The sequence below is a fragment of the Trachemys scripta genome, chromosome 18 (genome assembly GCF_013100865.1).
Source record: "Trachemys scripta elegans isolate TJP31775 chromosome 18, CAS_Tse_1.0, whole genome shotgun sequence".
Taxonomy (NCBI): Eukaryota; Metazoa; Chordata; order Testudines; family Emydidae; genus Trachemys; species Trachemys scripta.
The window spans coordinates 3,838,001-3,865,121 of record NC_048315.1 but is presented as its reverse complement, the minus strand read 5'-3'; the positions used below and the strand labels follow the sequence as shown (position 1 = coordinate 3,865,121).

At 49.2% G+C, this 27,121-nt stretch overlaps 2 protein-coding genes across 3 annotated transcripts in view; both read right to left on the bottom strand.

Moving 5' to 3' along the window:
• Positions 1-3,362: 3,362 nt before the first annotated feature.
• NLE1 (notchless homolog 1) lies at positions 3,363-17,656 on the bottom strand. The gene is made up of 13 exons (XM_034752758.1): positions 17,547-17,656; positions 15,910-16,053; positions 15,105-15,322; positions 14,847-14,926; positions 14,153-14,229; positions 9,146-9,243; positions 7,742-7,934; positions 7,177-7,312; positions 6,744-6,790; positions 6,321-6,523; positions 5,807-5,966; positions 5,542-5,612; positions 3,363-4,614 (listed from the first exon to the last, which is right to left on the bottom strand). The coding sequence occupies exons 1-13, from the start codon at positions 17,562-17,564 to the stop codon at positions 4,602-4,604; spliced, it is 1,458 nt and encodes a 485-aa protein (XP_034608649.1). The 5' UTR covers positions 17,565-17,656; the 3' UTR covers positions 3,363-4,601.
• Positions 17,657-24,075: 6,419 nt separating this feature from the next.
• Positions 24,076-27,121, bottom strand: part of AKAP10 (A-kinase anchoring protein 10) — a 35,347-nt gene continuing 32,301 nt past the window's right edge. For both annotated transcript variants that reach the window (XM_034752494.1, XM_034752495.1), the window contains 2 exons: positions 26,735-26,830; positions 24,076-25,574 (listed from right to left, as the gene is read on the bottom strand). In XM_034752494.1, coding sequence (XP_034608385.1) covers positions 25,569-25,574; positions 26,735-26,830 — 102 coding nt within the window. In that variant the 3' untranslated portion in view covers positions 24,076-25,568. The remainder of the gene's footprint in view (positions 25,575-26,734; positions 26,831-27,121) is intronic.

Sequence of the window (27,121 nt, the reverse complement as noted above, 5' to 3'; positions counted from 1 at the left end):
GCTTATCTGCTGAGGTTATTCTAAACATCCCACAAGGCTTTGACTTTCACAAGCCTGGCACCGCTATCTGGTGCCTCTTGCAGAGGCGTACCAGTGCCCTTGACCCACGGCTGAGCAGGCCCACCATTGCCAATGTTATCATGGCAGACGAGATACACCAAGGTCACATCTGGAGGAATGAAAGGAGTAACCTCATGAGCAGGTCAGGCTCGGGGGCTGAAGAACTACAGCACAAATGAGACTGTCAGTCTTTGTGGAAGGAACGTCTTTCGATCTGTCTGTACAGTGCCTAGCACAATGGGGTCCTGATCTGGAATAGGGCTCCTAGGTGCTCTGGTAATACAAATACATACGTGATCTCCAATTTAAAAACGATATTTACATAGCACCTTTCTTCCCCCAGGATCCCAAATTCATATGCACTTGAAGAGCTAAGTCCAGAGGTTTTCGTGAGCAATTACTTTTTTGTGAGCCTGAACTTTCTGAAAATCTAGCCCCATGTGCCTTGCTAGAGAGCACTTCTGATCAGATTAGCATCCACAATAAAACATGGTGCTGGTTATCATTAAGCGGCAATGTTATCTCCCACCCTTCACTTGTCTGGTCTCTCTAAATTGTGCAGTGTCAGGGGCCATCTCTGATTATGTACAGTACCTAGTTCAGTGGGAGCCCAAACCAAGCACTACTGTAATATAAATAACATATTTCAGGATAATTTTCCCAGCCACTAAAATACAGGCACCTCTGAAGTGAAACATAGCAACTCATTAGCATGGCACAGCAAAACTATCTACCAGTTTAGGACAGAATGCGAAGAAGCTTACCTCATGCAACTGAAAAAGCCTTGCTCAGTTTGGAGATGCATGAGCTGATCTGGACAGACGAACTAAGCTGGAAGTGAAAATCATGAGTTCTAATCCTTGCTGTGACACCGACTAGCTGTGGGGTTGTCATCGCTCTGTACCTCAGTTTTCCCATCTGTAAAATGAGGATAATACCACCTACCTCCGAAACGTTGGAGGGTAGATTAGCTTCTTTGAACACACAAAGCCTTAAACAACAGCTAAGTCTCTTTGTTTTGGGTTTTTCCTCCTCCATCCTGAGCAGTTATCTTAAAAGTAAGGCTATAGATACTTTGGTGGGAGTTCCCTTTTCATTCACCTTTCTGCTGTTTTCCTCCCAAGGAGGAGAGCAACTGAAGGACAGCATTCTTAGCTGCAACTTAGAACCGCCCTGCCTTGTACCACAACCTTCACATCAACAAAGTGTGGGTTGCTTCCCTTGTGCAGATGGACGCACAGCCTTAAAATTCAGGAAGAGGCAAGCAGAGGAAGTGTATTAATAAAGCAGTGTGTGTACAGGATATTGCGTTCTTACCTAAAGATCTGGTGAAGATGTGCCAGATGAGCTGGTTTGCAAAGTGGGAGATATTAAAAGAGGAAGTGATTTGAGAGCAGTAACTTTCTGTTCCAACCTTGTGTTGTGCTTACCGTTTCTGAAGAGCCGACAGGCTGTGGTCATTTCTGGAATGATGAATCCTGGTCTCTATCTTCCATTCTACAGCTGAAATTAAGATTACCCAGACCATGCTGACCGTGCAGCACGCAGGGATGAGACGTATCCTGCTCGGGGAGTCTATAAAACTACAACATTCTGAGTGGCATCAGCAAAAGAATAAATAGGCAATGAGAGAATCTCCTCATGACAAGCAAGGACTGAATGTTTTGCGTTGGACTTGCTGTTCACAAACGCAGGCCCACAGCCCTGGGATGGAGCAAGCCACAAGAAGCAAATTCCAGCACTTCATAAGCCCAAGCAGGACCAATAAGCACTGTTACAAAGCCCCACGGCTCTAGCTAACCCAGCTTTGTGGCATCCTCACTCTCCACACCACTGGTGATTTGGGTTCTGTCAGTAACCAAAGGGAGATGCGCTATGACACGTGGAAACCACCTGTACGGAAAAGCCTCTTTGGGCATAGATATTTCACCTAGGTAGGTGCAAAGCAGTGTTGAATGGAGGCTGGGGACAAGGTGTGTAGGGGATTGTTGTTGTTCAGGCATCTTTGTCAGAGAATGCCTCAGGCTCCATTAGTTTCTGGGTCTCCTGATGTACTTCCCAGCTGAGCAATATTGGCCTTATTACCCCTTTACCTATAGATCTAGGTTGGTTATTTCCCGGGTTCTCACAACACATTTTTCGGTGGCCTCAGAGTGCGGCCACCAGACAATTGCTCCTAAAATACTTAATGAACTTTAGGAAAAATAAATAAATATGCACATGTCCAAATCATAGTCATTTATTTATGTAGTTTTTTTTTTCCAGATTCAATAATACAAATAACAGATAGTTGTGTCTATTCTTTACTGGACCTATACAGAATAGAAACACAAACAAGGTGCTTTGCATGTTCTTGTCTTTTGTTGTAGTTTCTTTTCCTTTTTTTTTCTTTTCGGTTTTTTTAAAAATTTGCCAGCTAGTAAGTCTGCTTCTGTGAAAAGTGATATTTGTATGTTTGTTAACAACACTTTTCACAGCAGCAGACTTGCTAGCTAGCTGGGAGGCAGTGAAAAGTGATATTAACAAACATACAAATATCACTTTTCACAGCAGACTTACGCAGGCCTGGCAAGCCAGGTTGGTCGGATGGGGAAGTGGGTAGGGAGGCAGCACGGGCCCGGGGTGATAGGGTGGATGGGTGTGGGACCGGGGGATGGAGCCCGCTGGGCCCTGCGACTGGGGGACAGAGCCTGCAGCCGGAATCTGCCGCTGCTGCGTGGCTGGGAGTCTGAGCTCCACTACCTCTGGGAGGGTGGGGAACTCACACCAGCTGTCTGCTCCTCTGGCATTTGTGCTTCCAGAGGGGGGGCAGAGGCAGCAGCGCTCTCCCAGCGCTGTAAAAGCCCACCTCCGCAAGGGGAATAGCTCCCAGCACAGCTCCCAGCGCTGTAGCACTACCTATACTGCCACTTTACAGCACTGAAACTTGCATCGCTCGGGGGGGCGGGATGTTTTTTCACACCCCTGAGCGAGGAAAGTTTCAGCGCTGTAAGTGGCACCGTAGACAAGCCCTAAATGACTTGCCCAACGTCAGAGGGAAAGCCTGTGGCAGATCAGGGATTTGAACTCCTGTCTCCCAAGTCTGAGGCTATAGCCCTAATCGCTGGCCCGTCTTCCTCTTCCTTTCCAAGCCCGTCGTTGGCATTCTCCACACCGTGTTAGGCTTGCACAGCAATCCCCAAGCCAGGATCAATCAACAACTCTAAAGTTTACTACAGAGATTGAATAAAAACCCCCAACAACTGTTTGCTGAACATCCAGCACAAACCACAACAAAGGAGCGCCAGAGAGAGAGCGAGTGCTTTGGTCTTTAATGTAAATTTATTGCAATTGTGACAGAGAACTCGACATTATTCTGTCTGCTCCTTATTAATCATATCTGGACTTGCACTCTTCTTAAACTTCAAAGCTAAATCCAGGTTGACCTGCCTCCCAGAGTGATGGGCTGCATTAACTTAAAACCCGCTCCATGTGGGCTATGAACAACTGAACAAATATGAACACACTGGATTTTGAAATAGGACAAGTGACTCAGCTCCCTGCACCCATCTGACAGAGGAAATGCACCAGATAAACTCAGTAAGGGACCAATTCTGCACCACGGAAATCAAGGGGAGTTTTGCCAGTGACTTCAAAGGCCCAGGAGCAGCCTTTAGAGACAATCTCAACCCTACGGACAACCCGCAACAGGACGCAAGAGACACAGTAGCAGCCTCCCAGTGCACGGTGCACCCGAGCCAGGCAACATGCATGGAACAGGGAGGGTTCACGGATTCACTCAGGCACGCGCACCCACTTCTCCGCAATTCAGGGAACAACTGAGACCTGGAAACTCGACACAGCGTCTGCACCAGTTTTCATTTCACGCCTGCTCCCTCCTGCCCTGGTTCGGAACAAACAGCCAAGCAGAAGTGGGTTCCTTAGACTAAGGTGGGTTGGGCTATTGCCAACAGAGTGAATGATACGTAAGGGGAAAGATTTGACAGCCCAGGGGCAAAGCCACCTTGCTCCCCTCACCCTAATAATGAAGGCGGCCAAGGCTCTCTTACTTACCGTTAAACAGCTCTTTGCCCCAGGCAAAATGGGCGAGTAGAATTTTGCAAGGTAACAGTGTGACGCTTTTCCCCATTCTCTCTCCGGGGGTCAGGAAAGGACGTGTTTTTCTGTCCCCACTAAAAGCTTTAGCCCCTGCAGGCTCCATTTGCCAGGAAAGGAAACAGCATGACCAGACCCCCGCCCCCTCTTCACTCTCTCCTCCAGAGAGTATAGGCTGCAGAAGTTTCAACAGAAACCAGGCTGAATCGGAGCTAGCAGAGCTCCGGGTGTACTAATGGTTGCAGACAAAGTCACCTGGATGCAGAAGGGCAAGTTCTTTGTGATTCCGATTTAATGCGAACCAATCTCCCTTCACAGAAATTAATCAGGCAGAGCTAGTACGGTGTGCAAGAGGCAGAACACCACAGTCCACGCTGAGCGGGTTAGCTGCCAGGCCCGGCCATACGGACAGGGCCAGTTAGAACGGCAGGTTCTTTTCACTGCTCCTATCGTCTCCATCTGCAAATGAAAGGGACATCGGGTGTCATCAGCCCAGCACCAGCTCCGGCTTTCGCACCATCCGCCACAGACAGCAGAGCGGCACAGCGAGGCCCTTTGCACTAGATTCATACGGTGAACGCAGTTAACTGGCCACTGGATCACGGGGGAATCCTGTATGCACAGGTCTGGAGGGGGGAGAACAAGGCTGGAAAGAGAGGACCTGAGACTGATTGCTCTGGTGTCCCTTCCCCAAGATTGGCCAACTGCTAGCACAGCAGTGACAGCTGGTACAGAGAACAGGGGCTAAATTCTGCCGTCATATTGACTTCCATGCATGTCTATCCCTCCACCTCGGGGAGTGCAGAAGGGCTCCTCGCTAGGGTAGCTAGGCACAGGTGCCAATCAATCTGGAATATGGCCCAGCAGCCCCGTTTCTCAAGGGAAATTCTCTTCCAAAGGGGGGAAAAAGGGTTCTTGATGTTCTGCTCAGGTCAGCTTTCCCTTTGTGCCGTGAGAGGCTCAGCCTGGGGTGGAGACCAATGCAAGCGAGGGTCCCCAGGCATCAGAACTGAATGGAATGCAAGCTCAGCAAAAAGGCAGGAGTAGAGCCTAATGGTTTCGCTGTGCAGAATTAACTGAGAACCCGAAGACCTGACTGTATTCAGACTGTAACCTCTTTGGGGTAGGGGCTGTCCCTTACCATGTGTTTGTGCAGCACCTCACATGATGGTGCCCCAAACTCAGCTGGGCTCCTGGGGGCTCCTATAAGACTAATCATAACAAAAGCCCAGCTTGTTGGGTGAAGCAAGACGGTGACCGTGGGCCCAGTGGTTCCATATACAGAATGCGCCCCTCAGTGCATTCCTTTGCAGGCTGTGTTAATATACACAGAGTGTACAGACGCCATGCTCTGCTTCTTGGGGACAGGCCCCAGGGGATACTTACATCCTTAAACACTTATCTTTCCCTCCGCTGGCTACTCGCTGTCCATCCGGGCTCCAATCCACTGCAAACACCTACCAACAAAGAGAGAGAGGCGCTCCTGTCACTCCTTTAGGGCCACGCAGCCCCGGTGGCAGGGAAGAACCTCAGGCCCCTGGCAGAAGACACCCCCAGCTGTTCAGAGACACTGGTGGTGGCCACAGCATTTGAGAGCCCTCTGCCCTCTCTAGGCGGGTTACTGTGAGCCCCTCGGCGAACGGCATCCTACCTCGTCTGCATGGCCGGGGAGATCGATGGCCAGCTTCCCCGTCTTGGCGTCCCACACCTTCAGCGTGCTGTCACTGCTCCCGCTTATCAGGAGGCGGCTGTCTGCAGACCAGGCGATCTGGTAAACAGCAGAGACGTGCCCTCTCAGGGAGGTGAGGTATCTGACAGAGATGGGAAGGGGTGGAGATGGGCTGTTAGACACACACGCATGCTCTGAATCGGAGATATAAGGGACATGCCCAAGGTCACAGTAAGTCAGTGGCACAGCAGGGAACCAGGAGCTCAGAGTCTGAGTGCCCTGCTCTAATCACTAGGTGCACGACCTCAAAAGCAAAAGGTGACTTTGTGTGCATGTGTGTGTGTGTGCGCGTACGTGCGTGTGTGCACATGCATGCAAGGCTGCAGAGGGGAAGGTCCTGGCTCAGCCATGGGAGGGAGACAGGTGCATTTCCTTCTGTGTTACTGCATGGAGTGAACTGCAAACCTCGCGTCTGTAATAGAACGAGAGAACCTACTTTCCCGTCCTGCCATCCCAGAGCTTGATGGACTTGTCAAAGGAAGCACTGGCTATTATCCGGGTGTCTGGGGAGAAGAGCACTTGGTTGATCAATGCCTGGTGGCCTGTCATTCTCTCCAGCGCCTTCTTGTCCTCTGCTGGGGCCCACAGGAACAGCGTGAAGTCATCCGATCCAGACACTAGCCTTTCCGGTCCCTGCCCCTGCGATCAACAAACAATCAGCGCACCCCAGCACCGAGCCTCGGCTCACACAGACTGAGCCTCTCACAGCTCAGACGCAAACCCGACGCAGACATAAACTGGAGGAAATCTTTAACCAGTCACGTAGATTTATTTATTCGTTTTTTTGTCAGCAGCAATGATAGGAAGCCTGGCACGGGGGAGCGGGGGTGTGTGGGGGGATTTCTTAATGGAGACTTACCCTGACTTGGTCGTACCTGTGCTGCGCCTTCTCTTTCAGTTCTGCCACTGTGTGCAGGAGAGAAGGGAGATTAGCGATCGGGAGCTTAAAGGAAAAGTGTAACATCCCTAAAGCCAGGATCTAAGACGTCTTCTCCCTCCAGATTTGTGACTCTGGAAGGATTTTGACAGGGACATTGTGAGGGGTTTAGAACAACGTCCTCTTCAGAGGGTCACACTTTTAACAATGAAATGCAGTGCTTGTGTAGCATTCCCAATCTGCGGTGCTCATGGTTTTATTTTCTAGACAGAGAAACGGGGGGGACCCAGCTCCCCCATGTGACCTTGGAATAGAAGCCAGGTCTTCTGACTCTTAGCGCTGTGCCCTACCCACTGGGCCACGCTACCTCCTCCCCCGATTCCTCTCCAGCCTGCAATGTACTTAATGCTCTTACGGGTGCCACTCATGTCTTGTGGGTTGACAGAGGCTTCGGCGGGTTCAAAGGCCCCTGTGCGGAGAACGTAGTCGGTACTCAGAGCCATGGTGTTCACCCAGTGCCCGTGGCCCTGCAGGGTGCGGCAGAGAATTCCCTGAAAGCAAAAAAGCCACCTGCTTAGAAAGGGACTCACAGGGAGACAGCGGCAGTGCAAGGATTAGTCCACAGGACCTCCCGGCTACACCTTCAATCAGCTATGGGCAGTGCCAGGGTCAGACCATGGGACATCCCAGCTTCCAAGGAGCAGACGAGATTCCAATTGGAAACAATCATCGCGGTTCCTTAAATCCGCCAGAGGGGGGTGCTGTTGAGCCGTGGGTGGCATGTGCTGCCTCTGCCCAGAAAGCAAGCGAGCACATGCAGCCAAAGCCACGAGGCAATGCAGGGCCAGGATGGGCGACAACTTGGTTATTTCCAGCTTTTAGGAACAACAAAAAAGGTTTGATGCATCGTTTTATTTGCGCTACCTCCCCGCCCAGGCCCCTGGCGTCGAAGTCGACCCACGCCAGGCTGCCGCACTTACATCCTGGCCTCTCCAGACCTTGATGGTTCTGTCCTGGGAGGAGGAGAAGAGCAGGCCATCTCCGCCCCACTTCACGCACGTGACCGACTGCGTGTGCCCGGTGAGGATCTTATCGCACCGGCCCGTGACGGTGTCCCAGATGCGGATGCTGCAGTCCTTGGAGGCGCTGGCCAAGTAGCGGCACTCGGGATTTCTAGAAGGAAAATTGGAAGCCAGTGAAGGCGCAGAACAGCAAATCTGGCCTCCTCTTCCCACGCATCGACTGGGTCTGCATCAGCTCCATGGCTGGGGAGAGTTAAGGGCATCCTTACAGAACGGCAACCCTCCCATTTGACCTCTGCTCTCAAGCTAAGAAGGGACAGTTAACAGCTGGCACCAAGCCTGCAACATGACCACTGCACGCGCCAATCAAGGAGAGGCCTGGCAGAGCCTGGAGTGCAAGGCAGTGGAAATGCTGCTCATCCCTCTCTGCAGGAACGGAGCAAGGAGCCTGCCTGGCTGGCTGGAGACACAGATCCTGAGTTCTCCAGAGCACAGGCAGGATCTTCGACCTCCTCCTCCCCATCCCCCGCTCCTCCTTTTATAACCAGTTTTCGTTAATCCAGTTAATTATTTCCAAATCGCTAGGATTTCCTACTGAGGAATTCAATTTGCAAGGCTCTGCTCCATAGGGGCTATTTTTAATGTTGATAACCTCTTGGATCATCATCTACAGCTCCCCCCCCGCCTCTCTTGGAGGTGGAGCTTTCTCAGATGGAGGGGATAAAGAGCTTGTACGGTTAATCAGCCTGCGGGAGAAATTAACCAGATGGCAGAGGCGGCTGGGGCTGCAGGGGGCGCAGGCGGAACAGTCAGCGTGGGCAGGGTGCATGAGGCATAGACACCATGGGCTAGTGATCGGCACACAGGACTGGGAGCCAGGAACACCCAGGTGCTAATCGCAGCTCTAACTACAACTCTCTGCGCAGCTCTGGGTAAGCCACCGCCAGCTCCCCGTGCTCTCCCCCGTGTACAATGGAGGTAGCACAGCCTCACCTCCCAGGAACAAGGCTGGGGTAACATTTGCACAGCGCTTTGAAAACATAAAGCAAACGCTCCTGAAACTTACCCTAGCCTTTTATCCATCCATCTCAAAGCTTGTTAGAAAGGAGAGCTGGCATCACTATCTCCATTATACAGCAGGGGAAACTGAGGCACAAGAGAGCCATGCCAAGCCCAAGGTTGCATCACAGGTTGGGGGCAGAGCTGGGACTAGAGCCTCGGTCTCCTGGCTCCCAGCCCAGTGCCCAATTCACTGGCTGCTTTTCAGCTTCACTCTGTACATACTTACTCTGCCATCACCAAGGCAAGGGGCAGGCCTCTCCTCGCTGGCAAAGCAAGGAGGCTGGCCTGAAGGTCACTTACATGTGGAGTGGTTCCCAACACAGCCACGTGATCCATTTGGAGTGTCCGGCGAGCACCCTGCCAATCTGATTCCCTGTGTCTGGGTCCCAGAGAAATATCTGTACAACAGAGCAAGCGAGGTGGCTAGATCACAGCTACCACCCAACGTGCATCCCGGGGAAAGTCCAGCTACTCCAGGCCAAGAGTGCAAGGATGGACCTTGGCTCGGGCAGGGGGATGAAGAGTGGATTCCTTTCCTGACCTCGGCAGCCACCAGGTGACACCCTGAGGCAGGAGATTTTGTTCACCCCCATCTTAGCCCACACTGCTGCAAAACCATCAGCCATCAAATTATCCAGCTTTTTTCGCAGGCCCGCTCGAGCTGTCCACACCCAGTGCCAATGCCTGCCGAGCGCTGGGAGAGCCAGGACGTGCTAAACGGTGGTTATTATCGGACTCTGCAGGTGGGACACACGTTGGCTTTTTATTGGGTTTTTCTTGCCTTCTGAATAAATGCTCCTCCAAGGAGCTGAGGCATTAATCATTTGCCCAGGGGAGGCCAGGAACTGGAGCAGAACAGCTCACAGGGTTAGTTTAAACCAGAACGTCCCTGTGGTGGGAAGAACATCTCAACAGCCCAACACTGTGGCATTTAATTTCAAAAGGGGGAACTATGCAAAAATGAGGGGGTTAAACAGAAGTTAAAAGGTACAGTGACTAAAGTGAAATCCCTGCAAGCTCCATGGGTGCTTTTTAAAGACACCATAATAGAGGCCCAACTTCAATGTATACCCCAAATTAAGAAACACAGTAAAAGAACGAAAAAAAGAGCCACCGTGGCTTAACAACCATGTAAAAGAAGCAGTGAGCGATAAAAAGACTTCCTTTAAAAAGTGGAAGTCAAATCCTAGTGAGGCAAATAGAAAGGAGCATAAACGCTGCCAAATTAAGTGCAAGAATGTAATAAGAAAAGCCAAAGAGGAGTTTGAAGAACGGCTAGCCAAAAACTCCAAAGGTAATAACAAAATGTTTTTTAAGTACATCAGAAGCAGGAAGCCTGCTAAACAACCAGTGGGGCCCCTTGATGATCGAGATACAAAAGGAGCGCTTAAAGACGATAAAGTCATTGCGGAGAAACTAAATGGATTCTTTGCTTCAGTCTTTACGGCTGAGGATGTTAGGGAGATTCCCAAACCTGAGCTGGCTTTTGTAGGTGACAAATCTGAGGAACTGTCACGGATTGAAGTGTCACGAGAGTAGATTTTGGAATTAATTGATAAACTTAACAAGTCACCGGGACCAGATGGCATTCACCCAAGAGTTCTGAAAGAACTCAAATGTGAAGTTGCGGAACTGTTAACTAAGATTTGTAACCTGTCCTTTAAATCGGCTTCTGTACCCAATGACTGGAAGTTAGCTAATGTAACGCCAATATTTAAAAAGGGCTCTAGAGGTGATCCTGGCAATTACAGACTGGTAAGTCTAACGTCGGTACCGGGTAAATTAGTCGAAACAATAGTTAAAAATAAAATTGTCCGACACATAGGAAAACAAACTGTTGAGCAATAGTCAACATGGTTTCTGTAAAGGGAAATCGTGTCTTACTAATCTATTAGAATTCTTTGAAGGGGTCAACAAACATGTGGACAAGGGGGATCCAGGGGACATAGTGTACTTAGATTTCCAGAAAGCCTTTGACAAGGTCCCTCACCAAAGGCTCTTATGTAAATTAAGCTGCCATGGGATAAAAGGGAAGGTCCTTTCATGTACTGAGAACTGGTTAAAAGACAGGGAACAAAGGGTAGGAATAAATGGTAAATTCTCAGAATGGAGAGGGGTAACTAGTAGCGTTCCCCAAGGGTCAGTCCTCGGACCGATCCTATTCAACTTATTCATAAATGATCTGGAGAAAGGGGTAAACAGTGAGGTGTCAAAGTTTGCAGATGATACTAAACTGCTAAAGATAGTTAAGTCCAAAGCAGACTGTGAAGAACTTCAAAAAGATCTCACAAAACTAAGTGATTGGGCAACAAAATGGCAAATGAAATTTAATGTGGATAAATGTAAAGTAATGCACATTGGAAAAAATAACCCCAACTATACATACAATATGATGGGGACTAATTTAGCTACAACAAGTCAGGAAAAAGATCTTGGAGTCATCGTGGATAGTTCTCTGAAAATGTCCACGCAGTGTGCAGAGGCGGTCAAAAAAGCAAACAGGATGTTAGGAATCATTAAAAAGGGGATAGAGAATAAGACTGAGAATATATTATTGCCCTTATATAAAATCGATGGTACGCCCTCATCTCGAATATTGCGTACAGATGTGGTCTCCTCGTCTCAAAAAAGATATACTGGCGCTAGAAAAGGTTCAGAAAAAGGCAACTAAAATGATTAAGGGTTTGGAACGGGTCCCATATGAGGAGAGATTAAAGAGGCTAGGACTCTTTAGCTTGGAAAAGAGGAAACTAAGGGGGCATATGATAGAGGTATATAAAATCATGAGTGATGTGGAGAAAGTGGATAAGGAAAAGTTATTTACTTATTCCCATAATACAAGAACTAGGGGTCATCAAATGAAATTAATAGGCAGCAGGTTTAAAACAAATAAAAGGAAGTTCTTCTTCACGCAGCGCACAGTCAACTTGTGGAACTCCTTGCCTGAGGAAGTTGTGAAGGCTAGGACTATAACAGAGTTTAAAAGAGAACTGGATAAATTCATGGTGGTTAAGTCCATTAATGGCCATTAGCCAGGACGGGTAAGGAATGGTGTCTCTAGCCTCTGTCTGTCAGAGGATGGAGATGGATGGCAGGAGAGAGATCACTTGATCATTGCCTGTTAGGTTCACTCCCTCTGGGGCACCTGGCATTGGCCACTGTCGGTAGACAGGATACTGGGCTAGATGGACCTTTGGTCTGACCCGGTACGACCTTTCTTATGTTCTTATCTGCCTCCCGAGTGGCACCTAATTGCAGATGCTTGGCACCGAGTTAACGGTATAAATGGGCCGTCTCCAGGCTGACAGCAGGCCAGGCAGCTCAGGCTCCTCTGCTCTCATTTCTCTAAACCGATCCCAGGGGAAGTCAGTCCCCCTCTTCTTAGCGGTGGTTCAATCCCAGCTGACTCGGAGCAGAGGCAAAGGAATGAGGCTGTCGTTTCCCCAAGCGTGCTGGCGGCTGGGTTAGGAGTCGTTACTGTTAGCAGCGCTCCAGCAGTGCCTAGCGGTCCCAGGTGAGACTGGAGCCTCGTTGCGCTAGGTGCTGTATAAACACACAGCAAGAGACCCGAGAGGGAAAGGAAGGATTATCATCCTCATTTTACAGAAGGGAAACTGAGGCCCGGTGAGATGAAAGGACTTGCCCAAGATCACACAGGGAGGCTGCAGGAGAGCTGGGGACAGAACCCTCAGTCCCAGGCCCATGTCTCAACCACACCACCATCCCGCATGGCTGCTCACAATGGCTACCCGCAGGCAGGCCCAGCTTGCTACAGTGAGGAGAGAAGACCCAGGAGGGTGCCCGGCAGGCCCTGCACCCTGAAGGAGCAGGGACAGCTGAGCCTGGGATTCTGAAACAACAAAACCTCTCAGTAGTGGCAACAAGCACGTCCCACTGCGGCTCTCTAAGCAAAGAGCTACCTCCCCGGGGCCCATTCCCAGCAAGCAAGCAGCCTCCCAAACAAGGAGCTAACCCTTAAAGGTACAGCACCGGCTGCCCCGTGCTTCTGCCAGAATACAAGCCCCCGACCGAGCCACGGGGTCTCCAATGCGGCAAGAGCGGCACAGGAGTATGTCCGGCCTGTGGGGAGCGGCCCTGCTTCAATGCTGTTCACCCGGCTCCCGGGCTCGGAGACGGGAGCGTCAGAGCGCTGAGCCCGAATATTCCCGGCAATCTGTTCTCCCACGGGGACTGGCCAAGCCAGCGACACACAAAGAGAACAAGCCCCGGGGAGCGCTAAGCAGGGAGTTGGCTCTGACGGGTGCAGGTGAGGAGTCAATGCCACTGCTGCTTGCAGGGTTTAAACACACGCCCCCACCCTGGAGACCGACAGCACTTAGCCTCCAGCAGAGCCCGGCTCAGCATGGCCCAGTGCCTGGGATTCTGGAGCCCTGGGTTCTATCCCCAGCTCTGCCGGTGACCTCGGGCAAACCACCCGTCTCTGGGCTTGTTTCCCTTCCCCTCCCTTTGTCCCGCCTACTTTGGAGCAGTCTCTCCAGCCTCTAGCGCAGCGAGGCCCTGATCTCAGCCGGGCCCTTTAGGCGCTGCTGCCGTTCATAATAAACACCAGAATCCACAGCAGGACCTAGGCTGCATCAGCAGCTGCACTGGCGAGGGCGTGATGCCAGCAAGGCACCCGCCATCAGGCTCCAGAGAGATTCACCGCTCTGCAAGTGCCAGCCAAAGGCACAGCCCCTACAGCCTGTACGCACCCCGCAGCTAGACAGAGGGAATGTCCAGGAGCTGGTCTCCCAACCACGCAGCATGGAGAGCTGCCTGCAGGGGGCAGCACAGGACACAACGCACCAAATAACCAACCAGGGCTGCTCAAAGGGATCTTTGCAAACCCCGTGTCAATGAACCCCAGCAGCGTGCGGATCTCCTGTGGGGATGTGCCTTCGAGCCCCTCGTGGGAACGCCTGGGCGAGTAGCTAAAGTGCAGTTGTGTTCCATTGGCCTAGACGTGACGACTATCACAGGAGCAACCGGACACATCCATCATAACCCAGCCACAGCCGATTTCCCTCCAGGCCACAGGGATTCCTGCTCTCCAGTTCCACGTCCGGGTTTGAACAAAGACCCAGCCGCGTTACTCCTTCCACAGCGGTCAGAGGGGCCGACTCATCACCCAGGAGGCTGATGCTGGCCCAGTCTGGTTTCAGTCCATCGATGGGGGTGCGAGGGCTCCCCCAGAGAGGAAGAGAGCTCTCCATGAGATGTCTCCGGGGCAGATCTCCCTACCCCACCCCCAGGCCTGGCCCCGCACAGAGGAATCCGGCCCCTCGCTGAGCCGAAGCCGACACGTACCTGACTGTTTTTGCACCCTGAGGCGAGCTTCCTGCCATCGGGAGACCAGGCGATGCTGAGGACCCAATGCCTGTGACCTGCCGACCAGAGAGAGTGCAGGGGTGAGGAGAGCCTCCCATCCTGGAGGTGGCCCTGTCTTCAAGGGGCAGCTGTGGTCTGGGGGGGGGGGGAACAGGACTCCCCTGCACTCGTTCCAGCCTGACTTCCTGCGCTTTGCTAGCTCAGTGAGCAGCGGCTCTTCTTGTTGCGCCGTGGCCTGGGCACTTGTAGAGCACGTCCGGGAGGGGAACAGCCAGGCCCAGGAATCGAGGCAGCTTGCACAACATGTGCAGTGCTCACTCGGTGATGTGCTTCTCACACCGAACCAGCACCAGGCCCAAAGCCCTGACCCCTGTAGGCAAAGTGCCCCGGAACGGGACCGCGCTGCACACATGGGGGAACCGAGTCACTGCAACGAGCCCAGCTCAGCAGCCTCCCCACGAAGGGAAGCTGGGGGGGGGGGGCGGGGGCAGAGGGAGCAGCGGCTGGGGCGACCCGGTGAACTCATCAGCATTGCAGAGCCACCGCTACCCTCTGGAGCATGAGCAACTCAGGGAACCCAGGGGCCATGCTCTGCTGCCCGGCGAGGCTATCGGGAGGGATAGGCGCAGACTCAGAACACCCCATGGGGTCCCCCCTCGCCCGCTGCACCCACCTTTGGCCGTGAAGTGTGGCGTCTCCGTGCTGAGGTCCCAGAAGCGCACGGTGGTGTCACCGGAGCCGCTCGCCAGGTACCTGAGATGGTGAGGAAGAGGCTGTCTGGGCTCAGGGTGGCAGGTGGTGCCGAGGCTCCTTCCCGGTCCGTTCCCCCCTCCCCACTACCAGGGAGTTATAACCTTTGGCAGCCCTGTTCTCCAGCCATTCGGCGCGGTCCTGCCTCCCGCCCGGCAATCCCCAGCCCTCCTGCCCTTACTTTCCAGTGGGGCTGAAGGCTACGGAGATGACAGCCTCGGTGTGCCCCTCCAAAGAGCTGGTGCATCGCGTCACCGCCCGCACTTTGAATACAGCCTGGGGCTGGTAGATGATGTCGAGGACTCTCTCCGTCTCCACCACCTGCCCCGCCAGGGTCTTCTCCAGCGACGTGACGATTTCAGCATCGTGGACGTAGAAGGCCAAGGGCAGCGGCTCCTCCTGCGTGACAAGAGGCAGAGGCACTAGCCAGGGGCAGATTTCAGCAGGACTGGCTCATACAGCCGTCCTGTTCTCCCGCCCCCCGGCCCGGAAAACAGTTTGGGACCCTGTGTGCTTCCCGTTACTCCTTCCCGGGGCAGCCCCAGGCTGGGGAGAGGCACTAGCTCAGAACTGAGGTAGTGGTTGACAAATCTGCCCTAGGGTGGATGGGAAAGACAGACAGCCCCCCCCCCCCCGTCTATGCCAATCCCTCAGCATCTAGGGAGCCCTGGGGACAGAGTCCCTGGCAGGGCAGGCCCAGGCAGTGCTACGAATGGTGTCTATACAGCCAGGAGGAGCAGAGCCATGGGCATTGCAGCAGAGATCCCACTGCTCCTCTCTCACTTTCCCACAACTGACTGACTGGGGGCCCTGGCCCTGGCCCAGCAGGAGTGGTTCTAAGCATCCCAACACCGAGAAAAGCCCCATCCCCCTGTGCAATCCCACTCCCCGGATGGGGCTGGGATGAAGCCTGTGGATACCAGCAGTTTGCTGCACCCCCATTAGAGCAGTGGGGGGGGGGGGCACAGAGGCCCCTTGGGAAGTACCTTCTGGAGCAACGCGTTGCAGACCAGCTGCAGCTTCTCCGGCGTGATATCAACGGGCACGTCAAAGGGGGACCCCAGGATCTCGCCAGCCTCATCTTTGAACAGGATCAGCAGCCTCTCCACATCCCCTTGCATCGTGGCGACCTGCAAGCGCATTCCTGCATCAGGGGGGGGTCAGCCCCACACCAGGCGCAGCGCGACTATAAATCAAACCCACCGCTGCCAAAGAGATCGGCACCAGCAAAACCCACATAGCGCTGAATATACCACAGACAGAGAACTGCTCCACAGCTCCCTGTGACCGGATGCTCTGCATCTCCGCAGGGACTGTCATCAGAGGATCTCTAGGTGCTTTCCTGCCATTAGCCCTCACATCTCTCCCCCTCCCCCCCCCCCGACCATTATCCCCATTTTACAGGCTGGGAAATGGGCACAAAAGCCCTGGGTCACCTAGCAGAGGCAGGTACAGAACCCGGGAAGCCTGACACCCAGAGCTCCACCATCTATCTGCTCCCCCGAGATACATTGTCAGCCTCCCCGATTCCGCTCAGCGCAATGCTCCAGAATCCAGACCCTTCCTCCAGGGGCACCATGTCAGCACCAGTGACCACCCCCACGTGTTCCTGGGATGCGCTGGCTTGGGCTCCTTTGCACGAGTAACCCCAAATTTTGGGCATAGGATTTAATCCTGTTAATTCTGGAGACATCTGAATAAAGCACATAGATTCTATGAATCTATGTCTTGAGAACATGACCTATGAAGGAAGGCTGAAAGAATTGGGTTTGTTTAGTTTGGAAAAGAGAAGACTGAGAGGGGACATGATAGCAGTTTTCAGGTATTTAAAAGGGTGTCATAAGGAGGAGGGAGAAAACTTGTTCACCTTAGCCTCTAAGGATAGAACAAGAAGCAATGGGTTTAAACTGCAGCAAGGGAGGTCTAGGTTGGACATTAGGAAAAAGTTCCTAACTATCAGGGTGGTTAAACACTGGAATAAATTGCCTAGGGAGGTTGTGGAATCTCCATCTCTGGAGATATTTAAGAGTAGGTTAGATAAATGTCTATCAGGGATGGTCTAGACAGTATTTGGTCCTGCCATGCGGGCAGGGGACTGGACTCAATGACCTCTCGAGGTCCCTTCCAGTCCTAGAATCTATGAAAGCCCAGATCATTCGGCCAACGCCTCCCATCTGTAGCACAAACCCCTCCTCCCCGCCACGAACTCTTTCCCTGGGGCTGGGGAGACTGGGGACGGGGGGGGGGGGCGATTCACTCCCGCGGCTCCTTGCTCCTGCCCAGGTAAATCTCTCAGCCCAGGCTGGGCCCCACCTGCTGCAGTGGGGTCTCTCCTACGCTCAGCAGCCCCCTCCTGGCAGCTGGGAGGGGGGGTTAAACACCACCCCAAGGTCCGGCTTTACAACGGGAGGGACGCCCTCCTTCAACCCCAGGAGCGGCTAGGTCTCCCCAAAGGAAGGAAGGGATGGGGCAGGGCCCCTCATCCCAGCTCCCTCAATGGGCTGCTCTGGCTTCGTTTGCAGCCACAGGGCTCTCCAGGGGGCCAGAAGGCAGCTCTTGCCGGAAGGGTTTTGGTTAGGGACACCTCCTCTGCCCCCAAACCCCCAGCAAACCCCCCACTCACCTGGGCAGCCCCAGCCATGTGTTTACTGCTGCCCTGCCCACGTGGAGAGGAAGTGGTGAGCTCATCTCTGTGCGCCCGGGCTGCAGCTCGGCCGGGAAGCTCTGCTTCCACCTGCTGGAGAAGAGAGGCTATAGCAAGCGATCCTTGGACAAAGGGAATTGCAGCTGTGATGTAGGCACACAGCTGGGTCAAGCTGCCATAGGACAAAAAGATTCCCTGGGCAGATTTCTGCACGAACAGGGTGAGGGAGAGAGAAAATAACCAGCCTTAAAAACCCAGCATCTGGGGGCAAGGTGTCAGGAAAAGAGGGAATAGAGAAGAGAATGGGAGTATTTTAGTTATTTCACTCCAGACTGTAAAAGAAAGACACACCAAATGAGAGCACAAGGGTCTATCCAGGTTCTGGCAGTGAGGAAGTATCAAATGTTTTTCAGTTTCATGAATAGTACCTAGTGTGTTTAAAAGGATCCAGTTATGTTAGCAGGCATTAAACCACTCCACAAATGGCCTCACCTATGTTACCAAGATCACCGGAGCTTATTCACATGCGTTGTGGTAAAAATGCAATGTACTTTTCTACAGTGACTCTGTTTGTTTGCTTTTTGCATCTCTTAGCTGGACAGGGAAAAGAGGTGACTCAGTTTCATTTCGTTCTCAGGCGGTCATGGTTTAGACCCTCTGCCATGTTTGGGTTACAAACCTTGCCAAAGACTAGGTCACTGTAAACATACAGACAGAAACCTATTTCTTTTGGTAATTTTATGGAAACCTCTCTCAGACTTTGCCTCCCAGGGTTTGTAGATCTTAGACGTGGCTTTTACCAAACCTATTCTGGGGCCTAGTTCCATTTGGCAGCATCCCTCTAAAAGAGCAGGAGTCTTTAGGTCTCAACTCAGAGATTTATTGTGGTCATGTAGTCTGACCTCCTGCAGAACGCAGGCCCGAGAGCCTGCCCAGGAATTTCTGCATCAAGTCCGTAACTTCTGAGAGAGCTAAAGCATCTTTTAGAAAGACCTGCAGTCGTGATCCCACAACATCCCTCATTCTGCAACAAGCGCTATGCAGGCAGAAGCTGTGCCCATGTGGTCCCTCACGAGTCCATTCCCATGGAGCTCGTTACAGGATCAGGGCCTTAGACGGTACATACCATTAAGCGCTATACTGATTGTAATCACTTGTTACTCTTCAGCAAAGACTCAGCAGAAAGCTGCAGAAAATATTGGTACAGTCTGATATTCTAGTTCCAGTTCATTTAGACAGATTAAAAAAAGGAGAAGAACCATCCAAATCGTTTGGGAGGAAGCAGAGTCCGCTTTGATAAATTAATAATACCTAGTGCTTAGGTAGCATTTTTCATGTTGATCTCAAAGCACTTCACAAAGGAGATCAATATCATTCCCTCCCTGCCCACAACAAAGATCAGATCCTTTGTCAAACTCAGAAAAATCAAATTGTCAGGCCTTCCCACCACTATTTCCATCCTCATCCCTGGCCTTTTTTGTCATTGATTTTGTCACTAAGATACTGGTAATGTTTTCAAAAGCACTTAAGTGACTTAGGAACCTATGGCTCATTTTCAAATGTGATGTAGCACTTTAAGTCAATGGGATTTAGGCTCCTAAGTGCCTAAATCACAGGCAAGTTTGAAAATTGTATCCACTCTCAAGATTTCACAGTCATCCCCTCCCCCATTTCAGAATTGTAGGACTTCCGTCAGTGAAGGGACCGGGCATAATACGAGGGTGCTGGGAGGGTTTCCCCTACACATCTCACCAATGCCCCCCAAGCCTGACCTGTGCACCCTGCTATTCCAATCCCACACTCCCCACTATACAAGTCCCGCAACCCCTCACCCCCTTGTTATTTTCAGCCCTGGCTCCTTCCTGGCAGAAGAGACTACCATCTTGCTGAATCGTTTCCAAGTTTTGCAAAGCAGAGAGACCAGGAGACCACCCGACTTATTTTCACTTCTGAAGAGACAGAACTTAAGTCTCCAGAGGAAAAAGCCAAATGCATGAACACGTTCTACTATCTAACTACCCAAGGGTGCTAATTACTGTCATTTAGGCACCACATCTACCCCCAGAAAGCACTAGATCAGAATTCTCAGCCTTTTTCACAGCACACCCTACAACTCCTTACTAGCGAGACTGTCTCATGGACGATCCTCTCCCATTCATGATGCCACAACATCTCTGTGGCAACAAGAGCTGGTGCTCCCATGGAAAAGCAGTTTCACATAGTTTTTGTCCCTTTCAATGGAACAGAGCAGCTGGAAATAAGGAGGACCAGCCAGCTCTCCATCGATCCCCAGCAATTTCTCCAGGGATCACAGACTGAGAACCCCTGTCCTAGATTTCTCATTCTCAAGAGGCTTTGTACTGTACTTAAATGTCCAGCAAGTGGGATCCTTTACTTACATATTCCTCAGAAAAGTTACAAACCAGGGTAGGACTTGCTTGGATTCCCATCCCTCTTTCCCGACCTCTTTGAATTAGCCCACGTGTTGCATGATGCACCACTTTCTGGTGCGTCATGGTCCCTTTTTGATTCTTCTACATGGAGAAACAATAGGATTTCATATTGTGAGGGCACCTGCTTGCAAGAAGTTGCCAGGTGTGTAAAACTGTTTGGGGATAGCTATCTAGATACTTAAATGGCCCCTACTATTACAGTATTGGAGCACCTCAATTTTTACTGTACCTATCCTCATCCCACCCTGCAACATAGGGAAATACTATTAGTCTCCCAGGTCCAGTCTATATAATGGGAATAAGTGACTTCCCCAAGGTCAAACAAGATGTCTGTGGCAGAGCAGGAACTGACGCCAGATCTCCCACAGTCCAGTCTAGTGCCCTAACCCGTAGGCCATCCTTCTCCTATGCATCCTCTTGAGAACATGGGTTCAATAATGCCTTGATGTAGAGCTTGATTTTAGGCTGTTTATCCCCCACAATTAGGCTTGTGAGCAAAAGCATCAGCATTTGTGGAAAAAGGAAACAGCGTTCCAGGCTGGAAAGAGGTCATCAGCTCCAGCCATGCACCATCCAGACTGCTGCTGTCTCTGCATAGCTAACTTTGCAACTCTCTGCTTATATGATAGGATCTGAAGAAGCATCCTCCTGGAGTGTCTCCCCACCCAGACACACTGGAGCAAAGTCCCTGGGTGATGCAGCATTCTTCAGTGCGGGCTACAATTTTTTTTTAATTGAGGTTCTAAAAAGAATTAAATATAACAACGAACAGTGCAAGCCGAGCCAGAGCCCTGCCATTATTTATTCTAATCTAAACATCCCATTAATTCCGTATCATGCCCACAGTACCAGTTTTCAATAGGCAGATTTGTGCATACATAACAGTGAGGGATGGGGAACCTAGGGCTTCCAGCAGCCTGGGAGGCAGTTTGAGAGTGTGGGGTAAGTACCTTAACTGCTGCTGGTGCTAAAATGGACAGAGAAATAGTTGACAGCTAAACTAGCATTGTTCCATTTGAGAACCAGCACCCCGTTATAACAGAGAGGAGTTCACAGTTCTCAGACACTGCAGCTCTTTATAATTACTCCACATGGATAAGCATTTCTGCACAGCACAGGTGCTGAAGCACATTTCTACAGCAAGGAACAGTCAGGGCTCTGGCATCTATAGTGCCCGTTCCAGGGTTAAATTTAAAAACCTAAGAGCCACTTTACAGCAGAAAGGTGGTGCTTTCAAAGATGCCTCTCTACCACAGGCATGCTTGCTATGAATGAATGCAGGCTAGATAGGTAGAGGCCCTCACAACAGGAAAGAGAACAGAAGAGGAATAGAATGAGCTTTGCCATGAAACCCCATAGAGAAAAAGGGCCTCATTGTCACCCCTGAAATCCAGGTGCAGAGGGAGGCAACATTTCAGGAGTTTAGGACACGAGCCTGCGTTCTGCATTTTGTCTACTTTGGTTTTGCGTTATGCCACAAGAAGGCAGTAGCCGTCTCCCACATCAAACACATGGTGGAGGAGTGCAGAGTTAGAAGACTGGAGACGGAAACTGCAACAACCTTGCTACTCTCCATGATGTAACAGTTTGATGACTGAAAAAACCCACAAAAAACTAGATATTGACTTGCGATGCAAACAAAAGAAGATTTTGGGGAGCATTAATCAGACTAAGAGGCTACAGAAGCCAGCACCCAGGAAGAAAAATTACTCAGTTTAATTTGTTTCATCATAGTTTAGAGGTGGGCATTTTCTAAAATTGTGTAACAAAGACAAAGGTCCAATATCATATTTTCTAGAGCATCTCCTCGTATCTTATCTTCATTACAGACCCTGATTAAATGAGCAGCCAAACTGATCTGTAGGGAGATTTAATGGACCTGCAGTTCATTGACATTCACCATAAAGAATGAAATGGGCTGGGTGCCGATAACTTTCACTTCCAGCACAGCCCAACTGGAATACACCCACAGGAACAGAGGCTCATATTGCAACCTTAGAAGCCCGTGGGTAACAAAAGTTCTGAGTGCTTTATGGAGAGAAAAGAAAGGATTAATGTATGTAATACCCTGAACGAGGCAACACCCACTATTGCTTCCCTACTAGCTGAGAACAGCCTAATTCCTGAACAGTACTTAATGTTTGCCAACTGCTGGAGCTAAGTAGCTTAGGCTACATCTACACTACAGGGGGGGAGTCGATTTAAGATACGCAAATTCAGCTATGTGAATAGCGTAGCTGAATTCGACGTATCGCAGCCGACTTACCCCGCTGTGAGGACGGCGGCAAAATCGACCTCTGCGGCTTCCCGTCGACGGCACTTACTCCCACCTCCGCTGGTGGAGTAAGAGCGTCGATTCGGGGATTGATTGTCGCGTCCCAACGGGATGCGATAAATCGATCCCCGGGAGGTCGATTTCTACCCGCCGATTCAGGCGGGTAGTGTAGACCCAGCCTTAGACAGGAATAGTCATATTACCTATAAGCATTAATTTGACAGACAGTCTAGACATAGTCCAGTGCTAAGGGTTAACAGCCCTCCGAGCTTTAGCTTTGCTCCTGAAGGCTGGTAGATAAGACTTGATGCCATTTCCATGTGTAGGTTGGGGCCTTTGCTTCCACGCTAGTCTTCCTTGAAGGATTTAGCTGAACCCGGTGATTTTACATTTCTTCTGAAGCCGGATAAATGGCTAATGTTGGTAGACAGCAGTTTGGATTCAGTGATAAGCCTTGGCTTTCCCAGCAGGAAAAGATTAAATTCTGATGCAGCCAGACACAAAATACGGTGTTATTGCGTCTGTCTTCCAATGCCCCACCATGACTTTAAGGAAGCGTTTTCTCCTTCCCTGCCAACTTCTATGATCCTGCAGTGGAATCAGAATCCTGTGCTTGTGCCAAGTTGCCATGATTTAAGTGCAGAACCCCTCAGAAGCTGGGCTGGGAAGGAAAACTTGTTGAAACAAATAACTCCAATGATAAAAACACAAGGCTCCTCACTGCTAGTTTTCTACCATCTCAGAACTTAAGCAGAGTAACTGTATACTGATGTACTCTAGTAGACAGCATAGATAGCTGAGTTTTCAGTAACTTACTGCGGTGTCCCAAGTGAATATTCTTTGGCATGTTCCATTCACTTGCTGTGACAGTACATAGCTTCTGCAACCTCAGTATAACTACAAATGTCACATGTCATCAGGGACTTCCACTGAAACGTATCCGTAGGATGCAAGATACATCAAAGATGCTTTACCACTATAACAGTAAAGCTGTAACTGAGAATCTGTGAAGTCATGCATATGCGAAATCACAACAGACATGGGCATAAGGTGATCACAGACTTGCAGACAAATCTCTTATCACAATAGCACAAAGCATCAATCGCCTGAGTTTTCCAAGTTGATGCATATGCATGTAGTACGGATTTGTCAGTGTTTGAGTATAGCTGTCATGGTTCTACAGAAGCCTTTTTGCTTCAGTCAGAGGCGCTGCGTTACAGAAGGTAAGAGGAGAGAGAGACTTCATAAGCCTGAATTGTTAGGAACTGTGCTCAATTTTCATATTGTATCCAGGACATTGCAACGGTTGTTGGCTCCCCACCCTGTATCATTGCATGGATAGTGTGATGCTGAGTGCTATTCTGGGGCAGCCCCACGGGTGTCAGTTCTCCCAGAAAAATCTCACTGTGCGCACACATGGTAACTGAGTTACAACTTAAGTCTTTCTACTCTTCCAAAAGCTTGTTTTCCAAACCAGTGATCCCCTCGGGAGCATCACAGGTACTTATTCTGTGCTTTTCTAAATTGATGCTTAATTTTCTTTGAAAAAAGACCAAGTTTATCATATTTAAAAACTTCATTTTGCTAAGCTTCTATGCATAATTTCCATCAGGAAAAATATTAAACTAGCCAATATATGGACATTTCCATTAAGGACACTATAAGTCTGGCCCACCATAACTAACCAGCCAAAAGAGGTATTTCAGGATTCCTTTTGTTCATAAAAGCAAAGAGGAGACCCATGCATAAAAGATATGTAGGAAAAATCAAATGCCATCAAAACAGAAAATTGACACAATTTTTAATATTTATATATTTTAAATCAACACAATTAAATATAATATGTTTTAAGTACATGAATACTCGGGCATGAGAGAAATAAGAGGTGGTACATAGTACCAAAAACCTTATACACAGCCTTTTTGCTTCTTCTTAGACAATACACAGTGTGCCTCTATACAGTCAAATATTGCAACAGAATAATATTTGCTAGTCAATCAAGACTTTCTGAACATTGGAGATGATTGAGAATTTTTATAAAGTGATTTTTTGCACAATCTTGAGAAAACAAAGCAATCATAATAAAATAAACCCAAACCAGAAATGCTTCACAATAAAAATACAGCGATAATATAACGGAGTGACAACTTGAGTGCTTCAGATGCTCTGCAGAATCACCTCGCTGGTCTGGCGACCAAGAGAGAAGTATAATAGATGCTGTGGCTTTTTGTTTAAAACAAAGGCTATATAAGTTGCAAATGCTGAAAATAATGAAGGGGAAATAAAGGCGAAATGTCCTAAAACTGAATGATCTTTTTCCTTAAAAACAAACATCTGGGAATAGATATGGTCTCGGTCTGACGACAGCACATTATGGAGAATGGCAGCAACTCATAATGGCAGTTATTTTATACCTGCATGATGGAGAAGTAAGAAAATGGAGCAGAGTCCACTGGGCACAGTCCGCTCAGCAGAGTGGCCTGGACTCAGAGCCATGAATCAGAAATGGAGGGCTGCAGAGGCGAGCGATTGGTTTGTAAGTCTTCTGCATTCTAGAAGCAAGGAATGCGTGTATGCAAGTGTAACAGCTTGACTAAGGGCAGAAAGAGTTACATTGTCCAGTCTTCATTCCTGGCCATTTTATGCTTCTTTCAAAATGAATGCAGTTATGAAGGAAGTAAAATGTATTTATTTATCTTACAGTTGAATACTCATCTAGTTCAAGTAAGGAAAAATATAACGGGTATAGCTCTTTCGATCACTCACTGCCAATGTGTTCCTCATCTCAGGCTCACCTCTCCAATGGTTAAGGTCAGGGAAGCTGCCCTGTGGCCTTTACAGTTGTGTGTTTAAAAATTACAAGTAGTAGTAGAACTAGAAACTACAACAAAGCCTTTCCCCCTCCCCAGTGTGGCCCATGTCCCATTGCAGACATTGCGATTAACAGTCCTTCCGAGATGGGGTAAAGCATTTGTGACGCTGATCACAGTTTTCCAGTGACATGTTCATGAATCGCTTCTTCATCTCTTTAAAACCTTCATTATTGTGAATGCCACGTGCAGTAGAAAAAAAAACCCATTACTTTGTACTTTATGGAGGAGATATAGGATTGCTCCTTTTCCTCCTCCCTGATGGATGAGGGAGTATCAGCTGTCTGAAGTAACAGTGTTTTGTTTTCATTGGCTGTGTTAAAGAAGACTCCACCAAAAGGGAAAAAAGTTCACTCATCTTCAAAAGCAGAAAACCAGATTTCTTGCTCTGGCATTTCTAAAATCATAGCTGGGAAAGGAAACACAGAATTAAAGTTCATTCTAGACAAGGTGGCTGAAAACTGTACAGATCAACCATCTAGTACAGGGACAGACCGTTGTGGTGTAGGCAAATGTTTGCACAAAGTTGGCTGGAAAGAGTTTTTGATGAGGAAGAAACTTCCAATTACTGCAACTGTACTTGCTTAATTTGAGTTCCAACTGTCTGCAGCCACTGATTTTTAAAGGCTCTTGTTTTTAAAATGTGAGTGTATTCCATGTGACCTTTTGATCTACTCAGAGGGGAATTAGATTAATTGTTTACAGACAAACTTAAGTAGAGGGACTTGTTGTATAAGTCACTCATATCACTGCCTCCACAAACTAGAGGTATAAACCTATGTTTTGAGTAGACATTTAACTCCTTGGTGATGATGGTACAGAGATGCAGGTAGATTTCATAGGTTAACCTTGGCCTTCAGAAATTTTGACTACCAATACCAAGAGATTAGTGAAGAGGAATACAGCAATCAACTATATTGTTTCATAATAAAACTGTTGCATTAGAGGTTGTTTCGTAACCTGGAATCCTGTGTGACTGCAGAAAACCAGAAATACTATTAAAAAAATTTTGAAACACTTAAACATAATGCTAAATCAAAGCCAAATCTATCGAGCTTCCCTATTTCTTCATACCATAAATGTAGCACAGTGATAAAGTTGGTGTGACCAATAAGCAACAGCTTTCAAGCTTTTAAATGTTTTATTGGTACATTAGGCAAGTATTTTGGCACTCAATTTGAAATAGCAAGTGGGAACTTAACTAAGGCATTCCAGTATTGATCACCCATCGTAACAAGACAATCTCTTTAATTAAGATTGTTTACAAAGATCCCAAAGGAACAACAATGAACACGAGAGGACTTGTACAATTGTGCAATTATGGACAGATGCTTTCTATCAAAGGTATCTATAAAGCACCTATTATCGTGTCTCAGCCATGAAACTCTTCCACAAGCAAGCCAGTCATATAGTCTGAAAAGCTGATTTCATGTTAATGAGAACTCTCAAGAAATCTTGCACAGCGTAACACACTCTAGTTATCAAACTCACTAGGAAAAGTGTGCTAAAGTGCCATTCTTCCCAAGTCAGACTGGAAAAGAATAAGATGGTTGAGGCTCCTGTATTTACCTTGGTAACTTTTTCCAAAGGCTGGTCATTTTGTGCCTGCTGCATAACATCATTGACTATCATCTTCGCTATCCTCCAAGCCATCTCTTCTTGGGCCTAAAACAAAGGAAACTGGTTTCTGAGCGTAAATTCTTAAAGTCACAGGTCCAAAAGTGCTTTTACTACAGTCACATTTTAAACCTTGTAAAATAGGAGTATTTCTAAACAGGGCTAAATCTACCCATCTCAGTGACAGGCAGAGTCTTAGATTTACTTTATGGGGAGCTGATCAGTCCTGAAGAGGGGAATCTAGTCTTCAACCTAGATGCAGTGGTCATTTTACAGCATCACTATAGAACAATTATCACCACCTGTGCAAAAATGGATGTTACTATCTGTAGCTGGAGA

Coding starts and splice junctions, on each gene's coding strand:
- NLE1 (XM_034752758.1), bottom strand. Junction 14,230..14,846: donor GCCACACTTCACGGCCAAAG/GTGGGTGCAGCG, acceptor TCTGGTCGGCAG/GTCACAGGCATTGGGTCCTC. Junction 7,935..9,145: donor TGTTGGGAACCACTCCACAT/GTAAGTGACCTT, acceptor TTTTCCTTCTAG/AAATCCCGAGTGCCGCTACT.